Genomic DNA, 16,150 nt, shown 5'->3' with positions numbered 1-16,150 from the left:
CAGAGAATTAGGCCATCAGCCTTGGTTCTTCATTAGAATAATAATGAGAAATGAGGTGGAAAAGTGACCCAGGATAGGTCCACTCAAAACAGACTGAGTAACAATGAATAATTATATAAAATAACTACTGATATTATTATACTTTTTTTTTTGTAACCACAGAAGTTTGCCAAAAGATTTTATACTCACAAAAGTAAGCGTAAAAGCATCATAAATGTAATCACTTTGTAAAGTAACAGAAGTAATTTTATTACCTTACAGAGGTCGTGTATAAAAAATATTTTGCGCTCAGTGTATAAATCTCATAGCTTATGAATGAATTACTGTATGCACTTAACTGCCTTAGAAATATAAGTAGTCAAGTATTGTTAACTAATGTGAGCATGTAGAAACTCTTTCATACTGCACTTTTATTTTTTTTTAATGTGTAAGTCTGCTCCTCCTTTGCAAGTGTGACACTGACCATCGCTACTATCATCATCATCATCAATAATGTTCCTACTGTTGGTATGTAATAGTAACTATTAACTCTATATTATTACCATTGTGAAGAATCCTGTGGGCATATGTTAGGCCTTGTGAATATAGTTCTTACTTGTTAACAAAACACTGATCACAAAAAAGAAATAATCAAATATACTTTTTTGTTTCTTGTTTTCTATTTATCTTTTTATTTGTCTTTTATCTAGCTACTTTTAACCTTTCCTGTGAGAACCAGTTAAGGCAGAGGCAAACAACTTTTCCACGAAAGTCCCTGCCTGTGAGTTCTGCAGGAGGATGAAACGGTGTCCTTGTTCTCGCCGTGCTGCTGTGTTTCTGTGATGAAAGTAAGTTCATGTGGGAAAGATAAGAGTGATGTGAACCGGCAATATTTTAATGGAGGATATAAAAGCGTGAAAGTGATCAAGGAGGGCGGTGTGCCTGTGATCACGGCGGCACGGCTTTGAAGTGCTTGGGCTCAGAGCGAAGAGGAGGACAATGCACTCTTTCATTCAGCAACAGAATGACCGACTCTGTATCTCTCCCCCTCTCGTTCTCTACCGTCTGTCTATCTCCCTTGCCCCTAGTCAATGAATTCAAACAACCCCCATCTCTCTCTCTCTCTCTCTCTCTCTCTCTCTCTCTCTCTCTCTCTCTCTCTCTCTCTCTCTCTCTCTCTCTCTCTCTCTCTCTCTCTCTGTGTGTCACACCCTCCCAAAACTCTTTTTCATTTCCAACCCTGGCAAGTTGCTCTCAATTCGCTGTCACCGTCTTAATGAATTCAGCTGTTTGTGTATTGGCCATGGCAGACCCCTGTCCCCCTGCCCCCGCAGTGGCTGTATATATCTACTAGCTCAATTCATACTCACCCATTGTTCCTCTAAACGCACTCGCAGACAGATGTCCAGAGAGAGAGTGAGTCTGGGAGAGAGCTGAAACTGACAGAGCACAGGCACACCCCCCCACCCTTAAGGGAAAAAGAGTGCTGTGTGTCTGAGTCTAAGAACAAGAGACTTCCTCAAGAACACTGGACTTTGTTTTTTGCTTTTTCACTGGGTTGTTGAGAAGCACACCTGTGGTCAGGTGAAGCGGAGCCATGCTACTGATTTCGCTGTTGTCGCTGATGTTGATTGGCTGGTGTGCTGGGACACCTGCAGGAAGAGAGGTTTACAGGATGCCACAGAGCGCACTCAAAGGTAGGCCACAGTAGTCAAGAGAGATCAGAGATAGCAACAGGGTCAAATGTAGATACTAGTCAAAGTGGCATGATTGTGCTGGTCTTTTTGTGCAAGTTCTAACTATAGCATGAATATGATACTCCTTTTAGCCTGAAAACGTCAGATAAATGAAAAAAGTGTTTAACTCTACTTATGTAATGCAAATCAAAATGACAGCTCTAAAGCGGAGGTCACCAACCTGCCTCTTGGAGATCAAACTTACCCTAAAGTTTAGTTCAGTCACACTGGAACACATCAGCCCCAGTTGACCAGAGGTTGGAAGTTTATACTCCCAGTGTTCACCAATTTGTCTCCTGGAGATCTTCCTACAAGGTTTGGTTCTAGTTCTAAGTGATCACATCAACCTTAGTTGATGGCAGAATTCATCAGTTGGATGAAGTGCATTTTTTATTTCAGTTTGGAGACAAACTTAGCAGGAAGGATCAGTGGATCTCCAGCAGGTAGGTTTTTGGCCATTGTGCGGCAAAGTTTTATTTTAGACCCTATTAGTTATTATTTATACCATGCAGTACAACCACTCCAGTTTGTGTTGTGACAGAGTAGTTTTTTGTGATTAGTATTTGCAAACTTTATGTGTATTTTATTCACTCAGTGTTATGTTTTAGAATAGGACTTAAAATAGGACATTTGCTGCATTTAGCTCTAATTTTTTACTCATCTTCAATGAACTACTCAATCGTGGACATAACACTACTAATAAGTTCAGTACAGTTATGGGCTGTAGTTATAGCAGGTTAGATCATACAGGCTCTGTTATAAAGGCTGTTTGTAGGGCTGGAAGGTTTGTGTTGTGAGCCTGACTGTGGTTGGACTGCCAGTATGTGCCATAGGCTCATCACAGAAACAGAGACAGTGACTCAATTCAGTAATTAAAACTTCAGCTAGCTTTGAAGTTCTCTCTCTCTCTCTCTCTCTCTCTCTCTCTCTCTCTCTCTCTCTCTCTCTCTCTCTCTCTCTCTCTCTCTCTCTCTCTCTCTCTCTCTCTCTCTCTCTCTCTCTCTCTCTCTCTCTCTCTCTCTAAAGGACCAGAGAATGTTTTGGGGGAGGTGGTGGGGGTCAATGTGTGTGGTGTTTTTCAGCGTCACTGTGAGGGTGAGCTTGCTAAAATGAGGCAATGTGAATACAATCCCAAATAGACAAGGAAGCTTTTCCAACTCTCAGTGACAATGACAGATTTACATCTTTCTGGACGTCTGTCTTAGTGGTTATTGAGCTTTTTGATAGTGGCCTTCAGGTCCAGCACAGTTTTCAAAGCACACTAAGTGGTTCGATCATGACTTAAATCAGGCGTTTTTGGAATCACTAAACTGTGATGGACTAAGGAGCTCAAGAACCAGACCTGGACGTCTGATCAAAATAAACTATGAATAATATTAGGGATTCACAATTGGAATCAGCCAAGATCAGAATCAGCTGGTTTGTGCTCAAAACACATGATTTGCAGTCACATTATTTTTATTTTCATTTTGACTGATCTCCATGATAACATAAGACTTGAGGCAGATAAGTGCACTCACAATGCATTTGCATGCGGTTGTTACATCAATGCCTAAATTTCATAGCATAATTTTGCCTGTTTCCTTGTATTAATTAGCCAGTTGCTTCGTACTTGCAATGTACCACTCTTCTATTTAATTCTGTTACTAAAATAGACAACTGATTTTTCATTTGCCAGATTGGCTCATTTAGGAGCAGATAATGTTATTTAAATTGTGACTCTGGCTAATAGAAAGAACTGGAAATGTGCTAGATTGTTTCATGTGTGCATTATTGTCTTGATCAGTTCGGCCAGAGAACAAGTCACTTAAGCATTTTTCAAATTTCATTCTGTGTTTGTGTTGAGAGTCTGGATCTTGTGATCAGAGGATTTTTCATGTTGTGTGAATCTGCACTTGACAGTTGTGTTTTTGGGTGTTTCTTTAGGCATCTAATTTCTGTATGTCTTTTGCTGTTTGCAGTTTCATTCTGTGTTTTCAGTGTATGTCTCCCATTTACCTGCCAGCATACACAAACATGACCAAGAGTGGAATGTTGAATACCTCATTCCAAAACCACACGCAAAAATATGGAGTTGGTCCCCTTTTAGCTTTCTGCTAGTTTTTAGAAAGTGGCTACAGGAATTCACTTCCACTTCAGCTGCAAGAGCATTAGTGATATCAGGCCTGACTCAGTTGTTGTTGTTCCAGTTCATTCTAAATGTGTTTATTGAGGTTGAGGTCAAGTCTCTGTGCAGGACAGTCAAATTCTTTAATGCTGAATTTTTCTGACCATTATGGACCTTGGTTTGTACAGGGTGGCATTGTCACACTGAAACAGAACAGACTTAAAGGTGGCATCCAGTGCCATGTTGAAATTCATTGTGCTTTTCTAGGCAGCCTATTCCGCTGCCAGATTTTGTCTATGGAGAATGCATGGCTTGATTTTATGCACATATTAGCAATGAAAGTGGCTGAAATAGCTTTTTATTTAGAAAGGATGTCCACATACATTTGGCCATGTAGTGTATCTGAGCCTTATACCATTTCTCTGTCTCTCTCTCTCTCTCTCTCTCTCTCTCTCTCTCTCTCTCTCTCTCTCTCTCTCTCTCTCTCTAGCTCTTTCAGATAGGGGTACAGTGGTGTTGGAGGCAGCATTATCACGTGCTCTCTCTGCAGTGGATGGAGCCACAGCTGAGAGGAGTAAAGCTGAGGCTGGCTGTAGAGGCTGCATTCCCTGTCTGTTTCAGAACTGCGGACAGCGTTTAGGAGCATGTGGTGAGAACACACCCATAAACACATCTGTCAAACGCCATACAAACACAGAGTCTGCAACACAGGACCATATCAGATATGATATACATATTCAATAAACACCATACAAAACTGACACCTTCCACACCGTTTAGAAGCTAGCATATACATACACCTTAATGTGATGGTTTGGCAAAAATGCAGTTTCTTCCCTATTGCCAAATGTATTCAACCAACTATATCATGTTTGAAATTTCCTTCCATAATTTTGTACTGGAGCTGAAAGGATATTGTGGCTATTGTTGTAAGAAATAGAAACTTATAGCTTAGCCTCAAATAGCCTTGCTTTTGGGATTTGTGTGTGACATATAACTATATACAAGTAGACAGAAGTATATTGCAAATCTAAAAAGAGTAGTACCAAACATCTTGGACCCTGAGTTTTGTGTATTTTACATCAAACATATTGGCTGACTGCAGGAAAAACTGTGCTTTTATGTCAACTACCACTTTGTCAACTATTACTTTGAACTTTATGCAGGACTATGTACAATTACCATATATTTGTCAGTATATTCTATGAGGTGAATTTAGCTGTAACTGTGAAACTGTCAAAAGTTCCACTTCTTCAATAAGTGGAATTGGACTAAATACTTTGAAAAAGTAGTGATGGGTGAAAACTGGTTACCAGTAATGTATTCAGAAACATTCTGATACAGTAAAATTATTGTATTTATAGAGCATTGTAAACAGATTGTTTTTATGCAAACAGTGCACTGAGTTCCTTCCATTATTGATGATGTTGACAGCTAGTCATTGCAGAAATGAACAATAATGAGAATTTGTCTCCTGCAGCGCCTCCAGAGTCATTGCTGATGGAGCCAAGCTGTGACGTGATCAGACGTGCTCAGAGTGTGTCTGATGAGGGTGAGAGGAGCTGGGCACTGAGCCAGGCATGTGGCTTCTACAGACGTCGCTGCTCCACCACAGAGTTAAACTCTGACTCCTGTATCAGAACCATGGGGGAAAGCTGCAGCTCCAGAGTGTTAGAATGCAGTCTGCTAAATACCATGCAGAATCTAGAGCCAGTCACACAGACCAGAACACAGGGTAAACACACATAGTTTTTATTTTTATTTTTTTTATTTAAATATCAGGAAATGGATAACCATATATGTGTATGTATGTGTGTGTGTGTGTGTGTGTGTGTGTGTAACATAGCACGTAGGTTTTGTAAAAAACACTTTACAAAGTCAGGACACATTTTCCTACTCAAAGCAGCGCAGAACTTCTTTCTCTATTCTTTGTATTGTAGCTGTATGTGGTCAGCGGGGATCTGTGGGACGAAACCTGACCCAGCCTCGCTCTAGGATTGTGGGTGGCTCTCCAGCACCCCCTGGCAGCTGGCCATGGCTGGTGAACCTACAGCTGGATGGAGCTCTGATGTGTGGGGGAGTGCTGGTGGACAGCTCCTGGGTCCTTACTGCTGCCCACTGCTTTGCGGGGTAAAAGCCTTTGTTATAATTTACACTAGATTATGCTATACTGCAACTCATTCCATAGTTCCAGCTGTGCTCTAGATTTACTGCTGAGTTTAATCCAAAATCCTGGACATTACATTCAAAGTTGATTTTAGTTAGCCTGATCAAGACCTATGCTGAGCAAACTGATGGTGGTAGCAAAGACAAAATCCTTAATTTAGATGGTATTGAATAGCAGAAATATAATTACAGATTAAATTTACACAGACACTTTGAGAGTGGATAGTACGTGAGATAACTCAACGTTAAGTTTGTCAAATATCCAGTGGATTACTGATCATGTTGAATGTGTAAATGACACAACACCTAATCCAGCTAATCAAAGTTTTAAGTAGCATCTAAACACTAGAATAAGATGGGTTAATGTTAAAGGGACCTAATTTATTCTCTTTCACACCCTCTGTTTAGAAGTCGCAGTGAGAGTTACTGGACAGCTGTGGTTGGGGAATTTGACATCACTAAGTCTGACCCTGACGAGCAGGTCTTGAAAGTCAATCGTATCGTCACACACCCCAAGGTAAACACTTATTCCTACATTAATGCACCTCTCAACCCACCCCCCCATAAAATGAGAAAATAAGCAATAACTCCCAGTCATCTAGTAAATGATCATTTCTCCACACCCCTCTCTTGCAGTTCAATCAAAAAACATTCAATAATGACATTGCCCTGGTGGAGCTGAGCTCTCCTGTGGTTTTGTCAGAACGGGTAACGCCTGTCTGTTTGCCCGCTAACATTGAGCCGCCAGCTGGGACACCCTGTCTGGTGGCTGGATGGGGTTCCCTGTATGAAGGTGAGAGGATCAGAACACATGAACACTAGCGAGAAATATTCATTCTATGGCAGATTAATATAGCACAGTATGTCCGTTTACCTAGTTAAATACTTCTCAGAATCTGTGAAGTTCTGCCACAGACTTTATCACTTTTATTTATGTATGTGTCTAAAATCTCTATGCAACTTCTATCTGTTCTGCTTATTGTGTCCTATCAAATCATGAGGTTTTTCTGTATGTTTTGTTTTCATGCATTGATGTGTATGCTTGTGATTTTTGTTTGTGTAGATGGTCCGTCGGCTGATGTGGTAATGGAGGCAAAGGTTCCTCTATTGCCTCAGAGCACATGCAGAAGTGCTCTGGGTAAAGAGCTGCTCACCAACACCATGTTTTGTGCTGGCTACTTGTCTGGGGGCATAGACTCTTGCCAGGTATATAACACACTACCATGCACAGTGTATCTACGAGCTCACATAGGGGACTACTAAAATCTGAATGAAGGTGTTTTCTTTCTCTCTTTCACTCTCTCTCTCTCTGCAGGGGGATTCTGGTGGGCCTCTAATCTTTCAGGACCGTATTTCTGGACGGTTCCAGCTATACGGGATCACCTCGTGGGGCGATGGCTGTGGAGAGAAGGGCAAGCCAGGTGTATACACCCGTGTCACAGCCTTTACTGACTGGGTCCTCAATGAAATCCAGAGTGAGTTACTCACTGCATACACATGCTAGAGAGCACAGGCATAGTGCAAGGGAAACACACCACATTCACATAAAGGGCAGTTGACATTTTCAAACTTTTGTTTGATTTTCTTATGACCGCAGTTTGAGTCTAGTCGTTAATGGTGTTTGTTCAGGCTGTGATGTCAGTCACATGCTGAAGTGTTGTATACGTCTAACCACAGAGTCTGTTGGGAGCAGGGAGCCCACATGTCTAGAGCTTCTGAAGACATCTGAGCTGTCAGAGGAGCAGCAGGAGTCAGAGTTCACCTCACTGTGTCGTTTCTACACCCTGAGCTGCCCTTCGACTGTTGACACTGCTGCATGCCAGCGCTTAGCACAAGACAAGTGTCAGAGCCGCTTCAAAAAGTGCCGTGAGTAACTGTGCACTTATTTTATAGAATAATCCTAGTCATTTAAGAGCATTTCTTGTCCATTCATCATGAAATTCCCACACAATGTTAAGGACAGCTGGTATGTTGAAATGATGTAGAAAAATATGGAGATACAAGGTTTTTTTTGGACAGCGATGATATGTAACATGAAATCAGAGATGTTTATATTCATTTTTTCTGTCTGTCTCTTTCTAGAGCTGCGCTCGTTCCTGCAGAGTCTGTTAGATCTGTTGCAGAGGGCAGATGATTACATCAGAGACAAAGTGGACCTGACCTTCTTCACTCAAAGTCTTCCTCAGCTGGTGGAACATGTCTACAGTTCTGCAGTCACCACACGGACACGTAGACACACCCCTGAAGCAGGTACAGCCAATCACTTGCCTCTTGTTATTTTTCAGCTCTCAAGCAGTGTCATGGCAGCCGTGGGGAAAATGTCATAATAACCAACTGTGAAAGATTTATGAAATGTAGTATTTAATACCTTATTTTAGATCTTTTAGTTAAAGACTTTGAGCTGTTTAATGGCCTGAAAATAAAGCTAAAAGAAAATGATCCTTTTTCTGTATTTGTAAGCAATTTTTGTTTTAATAAACAGCACCTCAAACCTGGCATTGTTTTTTCTTGCCCCAGTGGTTGTTTTAACAGAATTATTGTTTTAAAAGAACAGGTAGTCTCCTCCTCCACACCTGCTGCCTCTGCCTGGAAGCTGCCATGTGTATTTGAGCAGGTGGGCCCTCTAGTGGATGACTGGGAAAAATACCTCAACAGCATTGCTGAAGATCTAGACCAGCATGACAAACTCGTAGAGGCCAAGAAGCACCCTAAAGAGGAACAGCTCTTCCAAGAGGTGAACACCTACTTTAAGTTGCTTATGTGTCATGGATCAATATACGCTCACTGGCCAATTTATTAGGTACTTTTTTTTTTTTTTTTTTTTTTTTTTTTTTTAAATTGCATGTTAACACAAATAGCTAATCAGCCAATCACATGGCCGCCAAGACTTTGAACATGGCATGGTTGTTGGTGCCAGGCGGGCTGGTCTGAGTATTTCAGAAACTGCTGATCTACTGGGATTTTAATGCACAACCACTCTAGGGTTTACAGAGAACGGTCCGAAAAGAGAAAATATCCAGTGAGTGAAAGTTTGATGTGAGTGGATGAAAATGCCTTGTTGATGTGAGAGGTCAGAGGAGAACGAGCAGACTGGTTCGAGATGATAGAAAGGCAACAGTAACTCAAATAACCAACCAAAATCTCTGAGGAACGTTTCCAACACCTTGTTGAAAGTATGCCACGAAGAATTAAGGCAGTTCTGAAGGCCAAACTTTTACTACCTAATAAAGTGGCCAGTGAGTGTATGTATATAATATATATATACAGTACTGTGCAAAAATTAAAGACCAACCTTCATTTATTTCATTTTTTATTTTAGAAAAGTATTAAAGATATAGAGGAAATGTGACTTCTAACACACTGTGCAAGACATGGGACCACCAAAACTGTTACCCTCCGATAAAAAAACGTAAAGCTTTCATCTTTGAGAGAAAATAAAGCTCTGCTTTTGCTTCAGATCTGAAAAAAGCCACAGGTATTTCTGTTCATCCTTTCACTGTGAGAAGTGAGAACTCAATTATATGGGTCAGAAAGGACATGTAGCTGTCAAGAAGCAGTTACTGAGAGGAGGAAATAGACAGAAAAAAGAACATTTGCAAATCTAACATAGAAGCTGCTGGTATTTTCAGAACAGTGGACTGACCACCCCAGAGCCCAGACCTCAGAACCACTGAATCTTTGGGATCACTTCGATAATAAGAAACAGAAAATGCAACCACCTTCTAAGACTGAACTTTAGAGATGTGAAAATATCTTTGCAGTTTTCTTTGATACACTGGAAACCAGTCTGCTGAAAGTAGTCTCATGGAAGCTGCAATAAAGACAAAGGATTGACACCCTAAAGACTGACTAAAAGGGTATTTTACTTATTGAGGCTTTTGTGTAATTTTTGTGTAAAATATTTTTTCTGCATTTTTTCTGATGCTAATAACGAATAACTTGTACGTAATGGCCATTCTGACCGGACAGTTTAAATAAATGTAGGATGGTCTTTGACTTTTGCACAGTACTGTACTTCTGCTGTACTGTGGTGGTCCAGAAACTGAGCAATGACAAAATGGACTAAAGTATTACTTTACATGTTTTTACATATTGTCCATGACAACAGATGGGCTACAGTCTCTAATTGCAACACATATGTAGTGGACATATAATGTAGCTGAACCTCATAATGTGGCCAGTAAGCGTATATGCAATGCAGGTTTTTCACATAAAGTGAATCATGAGTATACTCTGGTGTAATTATAATACATTATCTAATGTCAGACTTTCAGCAGAGGAGTAATTCAGTGATGTTGTTTCTAGGGCAAAGAATCAACCCTTCATCAGCTTGAGGGGGATCTGCGTTCCAACATTGATGATCTCCGCTCCAAACTGGCATCTCGCCATGCTCCTCAGCCGAATGTACGCTTCTCCTGGACGGACTTTGTCATTTCAAGTAGCGAATCTAAATTGGCTCCCAGCAGAACAGCCTGGCCCCTGTCAGATCCACAATCTAAGCAGAGCAAACTCTCAGTTGACAACTGGAGCACTCTGATGCTTCAGATACTCAGTGAAATAGAGCTGGGAAATCAGAAAGGCCAAGGGAGTGACGCAGGAAGTCTGTTGAGCACCATCGTTCCTGAACGTGGTTCATCCCTGAAGTCTCCATCACCCAGTGCTGAGAAAATGACTGCACAATCTCAGGAGAGCTTTGTCAAAGGAACTCAGTCACCGACATCTTCTGATTCCCTAAGGGAAGAAAGATTAACAGTTACAAGTTCGACTCCTACGCCGCTTCCTCTGCTTTCTCAGCTGTCCTCCAGCAGAAAGAAAAATGGTGATTTGCATTCCTTAAATATTCCTGAGAGCTAAAGATCAAACTATATATCTGTCAAAATTGTTTGGTTTCTGTAAATGGCAGGATACACTTGATACAAATGTGTACGTCAACTGAAAGTGTTGTAATCAAGATGTAAATCTAATGTATTTCTTTTTTACAGTGTTTTTCCCGCAAAAGTCCTGGGGGAAACACTGTAGAGTCAGTGTCTAATTAAGATTAACTCTCTTATCACCTCCCTAGAGCTTCCACAAAGGAGGCGACGGAGACGGCTACATGAGAGGCAGATGCGTGGAGTGAGCAGCACAGGTATGTTTAATCATTCACCTCTATTCAGAGAAAGCCTTCTATAATCCCCAAACAACTTTACTTTTAGAGAGAGCTGGACTCTTTTTACTACACTGTCACAAAACCTCAAGTTGTTAAGGAATATTTCACAGTATATCCTAACCTGGCTAATAATTATTGACTGCCTTATAGTGTCTTTGGTCATTTTTTGGCTAAGCAGAAAGTAGTTCCAGAAGTTTGATGTTTTCAATTGGAAAAAGAAGTCTGAAGTAATAAAATCATACATCTACACCGTAACCTTACAGAGATTTGTAAAGCAGTGTAGAGACAGAAGAAATTCTGATATCATAAATATAATTGTTGATCGTCAAAAAGCATTTGGAAGTTTTTAAGAAACTTAAAAAGTGCCTGCTTATGTTTTACAGTATGTCCTGGAGTTGCTGAGTCAGCACAGCAGGTCGTTGTTACCAAGGAGACATATAGCTGGATCTTAGACATTGCCCCTACTAACCTTAATATGAACTTCCAAGAGGTGAGTGAATATGTGAATGAATGAGCACAACCACTGGCTTTCTGCTTCCAGCAGTGAAATCACATTATTTACTGATCCTGTTGTTTTGTTCAGAACCTGTGTGGCTGCTGTATAACAGCAGCTTCCTAGCAAGTCTAAAGAGAACACTTTTGTAGATCTGAACACCAAATTTTAAGCAAATTCGTGGACACATTTTGGATGAAATGTGCTGGTCTAAAGCATCTGATTAAAAAAAAAAATTCCCCAAAGGATATGTAGTCATCACTGTAAGATTTTAGAATGAGTGTCACACTTTCCCTAAAGATCGGGAGACACCAACTCAGCCAACTCACTTCTCCAACAAACCCAAATGCTGGGTTGACGTGATGTTTGTGTGATTGATATTAAATCTCTAGAATGTTCTCTCCTCGTTTTCACACTGGTTCATTTAGCTTATCAGTTTTTTTCAGTGTTCTAAGGCCAATGGCCTTCACATTTATTGGAGAACACTGGGAAAGTGAATTGCGCTCAATCTTGATCTATCCATGCTCAGGCCACATACGCATTCTTTAATAGCTATGGTCATGAGACTGGACAATGTGGACATTTTTAGTTGTACATCAAAATACATTAATTAGTTTGTTATTAATTACATTTTAAATTAAAAAAGCCACACTATCAGGATAGATCTGATTGAATCTTGTTTATTTTGTAATAAAGCAGGAAGGCATTAGAGGCTGTGCATTACAGTGATTTAATGAATAAAGAGTGGAAAAAATACAAAACCTGTGACAAATAACAGTAATGCATGGTCTCTCCTGGCCTTTTGCTTTATTTTTTTTGTCATATAATAAGGAAAAGATCATAAACATAATATGAAGTGGAGATAACTGATTAACCATTAACTGGCAAATATGTAAGTGTTCGACCAATTCTTTCAGTTAAAAGTAAATTTCTGATAACTGATATTTGATAAGACGGGTTTTTCATTCAACTTGCAGGCCATTTCTGAATTGTTCTGAATTGTGCATTAGGCCATTAAACTGTGCAACAGGGCACAATCAACCAATAAAAGTAGGACATTGAAGAAACACATTCCGTACTTTTTATATTGTTGTTTTAGACTAAATTTTCAGTAAAAACTTCAGTTTAAAGCCTATCACTGAATATTAATGCAGGATTCATTTCATTTCTGGTAAAATATAAAAAACTGTGTTACATATAAAACTTGAAAGAAGACCACAGATTTATAACACACTCCTCACAACAGAAGGAGTGAAAGAACTCACTTGTAGGTGAGGTTATAAAATCTTGTGGAAGCTCACCTCAGCTCTGTTTGGTTGTGGCTGTTTCATGTTTAAAGTGTTGTGCCTCTCTACATTGTGCTTATCCTGCGTGTGTGTGTGTGTGTGTGTGTGTGTGTGTGTGTGTGTGTGTGTGTGTGTGTGTGTGTGTGTGCGCGTGTGTGTTATTTCAGTTGCTGGTTGACCTCACCACGAAAAATGAACGTGGTCTTTATGAGGCACGGGTCAAGGCGACTGTGGGCGGACGACCTTTGACGTTTTACAGTCTCGTGGGCTTGGAGAACGAGTCGTTTTATCGGAGCATGCCACGCATCATTGCTCTCGCGCTTGACGCACTTAAAACTTAAACCACACCAGAAACAATCATATGTCACTCTGCGATGACCGCTCTTCAGTCGGGACACAGATGAGTGGTGGATGTAGGCTAATCACCATTCCACTGGGTTATGCATTGTCTGGATGCTGTATAAGCTCAGTGGGGAACGTGGCTGATGGCGACAGACAGCAGCATCTTCCACTTTGTGATTTGCTGATTGCAAACGGGCTGCATGTTCAGTGGATGGAAATGTGGTGTCCAGTGATGCTGATATGTCGTACATAATCATGCTGTCGTATGCTTGGATGTCTGGTTCTAGGAAGAAGTTTTAATTGGTATAGAACTTTGCATTATGTGGAAGGTTCTTCTCAGGCACATATTTATGCAAATCGTACTTTATAAAACCTTTGAAAGGTTCTTTAGAGAACCAGAAGTGGAGAGAGGAAAATAAGTGTTATAGTGTCCTACGTTTCCAGTGTCACCGTGGAAACTTTTTTTTCCGTTAATGTACTGAGAGACCTCCCCAGGCAGGTGCTCACTGGGTGATGTGACCATCTTGACTGGTATGCTTAACTTATTCTTTGGAACCTCCTGTCGAACGGGACTGGAAGTGTTCATTTTTTTATTATATATTTATTTGTATAGAAATGTTGGATTTGTATTTTTGTAAAAAAGAAAGGAAATAAACAGTATATAAAAGAAATATGTGAATAAAGTTTATCATTTTGTTTACACAAGACTCTATAGACACTGTCAACTGTCCAAACCTTTTTTTTTTAAGATTTTAAAGCAATTCCATTTGTTATTCCAGTGATTCCATGGCTACACGCTTTGATACATATTGTAATCTGCCATGATGCTCTTTGAGGGTTCCTGATTCTAGTTGCAATGTCAGATCAGTTTTTTGTTTTGACCACTAGTTTATTCACAATAAATTAAATTAATCATAATGTTTAGTTTTTATGTGATTGAGAACACTGAAATGAATAAAATTCAGCAGCACAACAGTATAATAAACATTACAAAATTAACTACTAATATAATAATAATAATAATAATGCATTTGCAAAAATAAATTTAGAGAAAGATGTGGAGAATAAAAGATACAGTTGGATAATAGTGTTTATCAGTGTCGAAACTGTCTGCCAAAAGAGTTTGAAGGATATATAATATGTGGCTTGCATAGGCTGAAATCTTTCAATTGACCACTTCTACCTTATTCTTCCAATTCTTGGTAGCTTTGTAAGCTCCTGATAGCTCCACTATGTAGATGTATTCCATTTGTTGACGTATACACTTTACTACTCCATTTATCATTGGTCAAATTCTGACCACATGGCTGCTGTTAGACATCATTTGGGTTAATTTTGCTACGAGAAAACAGTTTAACACGTCTATTTCCACTATCAGGGTAATAATGAACAACGGGAGATATTAAGAATCTGCCAGGAAGAGGACATGCATCTATACTGACCCCACACACAGTGAGGAGGATGGTTCAAGTGGCAAAAGAATCTCCAAGGATCACAGCTAGAGAACTGCAAGTCACAACGTCTACCAAAAGAAGACGCCATCCACATGATCACAAGCTGTTTGAGAGCAATGCTTAAAGAAAGCATCTGTTGTCAACAACCAAGAAACCTAATGAGAGCTTTTTGGGTTCAAACACCAGAGATGGATTTGGTGTAGATGCAAAAATAGCCACACATAAAAGTATCTCATCCCTACTATGAAGTATAGTGGTGGATCTGTGACGTACCAGCAGAAATAATATTAGAACTTTACTGCCTCAGTCAGGAAGCTTAAACTTGGGCATATTATGGGTCTTTCAGTAGGAAAATGATCCAAATCACACATCAAAATCAACACAAAAATGGTTCACTGACTACAGAATCAAGGTTTTGCCATAACCATCCAAGTCCCTTGACCTAACCTCCATAGAAATCCTGTGGGATGAGCTGAAGTGTGGACCTCAGAATCTGATGGGTCTGGAGAGGTTCTGGATGGAGGAACGGTCTCAGATCACTTAGTATGCTGTTCTCCAATCTCATTAAGCACTACAGGAGACTCAGACCTGTTTGCAAAGGTGTGCAAAATTGAGGAAATACAAATTTGAGGAAAACATTTCATACAAAGATTTCTTTTTTTTTTAGTCATTGTACTTCAAATACAGATTTTTATTAATATTTTGAATGAATGATCAAAAGGATGAGCAATAAAGAATGTTTTTCTACAGCTCGTGTGGACTGGGGTGCCAATATTTGTGGAGGGCACTGTATATGGTATTTAGTAAGTCCTGTTTATAGGAATGCTTAGCATTTGCTGTTTTTGGCAACAGGCTACTTCGCTAAAGCTCTTTATGTTTCTGCTAATACATTACATGGAGGTGCTCATTCAATCTGTCTTCATCAGTAGCACAACACATGGACAACAGTGACTACTATTGCTTCTGTTATTTTTCTGGCATAAAATGAAGGAATATTGTTGTAACACAGCTGACATAATCTCCAGTGTTTCCATTGTTCATTGTTCTGAACTTTACTGGGCTTTACAGGGTGGCCTATCATGGAATTACTGAGTATTCTAGGAAAGAGTATTTCTAAGAAAGAGTGATAATTCAATCTGATTGATGATGAAATTATATATATATATATATATATATATATATATGCACTCACTGGCCACTTTATTAGGTACTTTTCAATTGCTTGTTAACACAAATAGTGAATCAGCCAATCCCATGGCCGCAACTCAATGCAATTAGGCATGTAGAGGTGGTCAAGACAACTTGCTGAAGTGCAGACCAAGGACCAGAATGGGGAAGAAAGGTGATTTAAGGGACTTTGAGTGTGGCATGGTTGTTGGTGCCAGACGGGCTGGTCTGAGTATTTCAGAAACTGCTGATCTACTGGGATTTTCACACA

At 39.9% G+C, this 16,150-nt stretch overlaps 1 protein-coding gene across 2 annotated transcripts; it reads left to right on the top strand.

Moving 5' to 3' along the window:
- The first annotated feature begins 688 nt into the window (after positions 1-688).
- prss56 (serine protease 56) lies at positions 689-13,898 on the top strand. Of its 2 annotated transcripts, XM_017699135.2 has the most exons (16): positions 689-827; positions 1,549-1,676; positions 4,313-4,471; positions 5,303-5,557; positions 5,763-5,952; positions 6,397-6,505; positions 6,625-6,781; positions 7,052-7,194; positions 7,304-7,463; positions 7,666-7,854; positions 8,071-8,238; positions 8,538-8,722; positions 10,294-10,807; positions 11,051-11,116; positions 11,521-11,627; positions 13,084-13,898. In XM_017699135.2, the coding sequence occupies exons 2-16, from the start codon at positions 1,577-1,579 to the stop codon at positions 13,255-13,257; spliced, it is 2,676 nt and encodes an 891-aa protein (XP_017554624.1). In that variant the 5' UTR covers positions 689-827; positions 1,549-1,576; the 3' UTR covers positions 13,258-13,898. The 2 variants fall into 2 exon arrangements, with proteins under 2 accessions (XP_017554624.1, XP_037386775.1); XM_037530878.1 differs by lacking the exons at positions 689-827; positions 13,084-13,898 and having other exon boundaries at positions 1,378-1,676; positions 11,053-11,116; positions 11,521-11,626.
- The last annotated feature ends 2,252 nt before the right edge of the window (positions 13,899-16,150 follow it).

Source organism: Pygocentrus nattereri, chromosome 19 (assembly GCF_015220715.1).
Source record: "Pygocentrus nattereri isolate fPygNat1 chromosome 19, fPygNat1.pri, whole genome shotgun sequence".
NCBI lineage: Eukaryota > Metazoa > Chordata > Actinopteri > Characiformes > Serrasalmidae > Pygocentrus > Pygocentrus nattereri.
Note: the sequence above shows the minus strand (reverse complement) of the source record. Positions and strands in the feature narration are given on the sequence as shown.

Excerpts from the sequence above, each read along its gene's own strand:
- prss56 (XM_017699135.2), top strand. The coding sequence starts at position 1,577 with ATGCTACTGATTTCGCTGTTGTCGCTGATGTTGATTGGCTGGTGTGCT. Across the intron at positions 1,677-4,312 it reads GCCACAGAGCGCACTCAAAG|CTCTTTCAGATAGGGGTACA; the intron begins GTAGGCCACAGT and ends CTCTCTCTCTAG. Across the intron at positions 6,782-7,051 it reads ATGGGGTTCCCTGTATGAAG|ATGGTCCGTCGGCTGATGTG; the intron begins GTGAGAGGATCA and ends TTGTTTGTGTAG.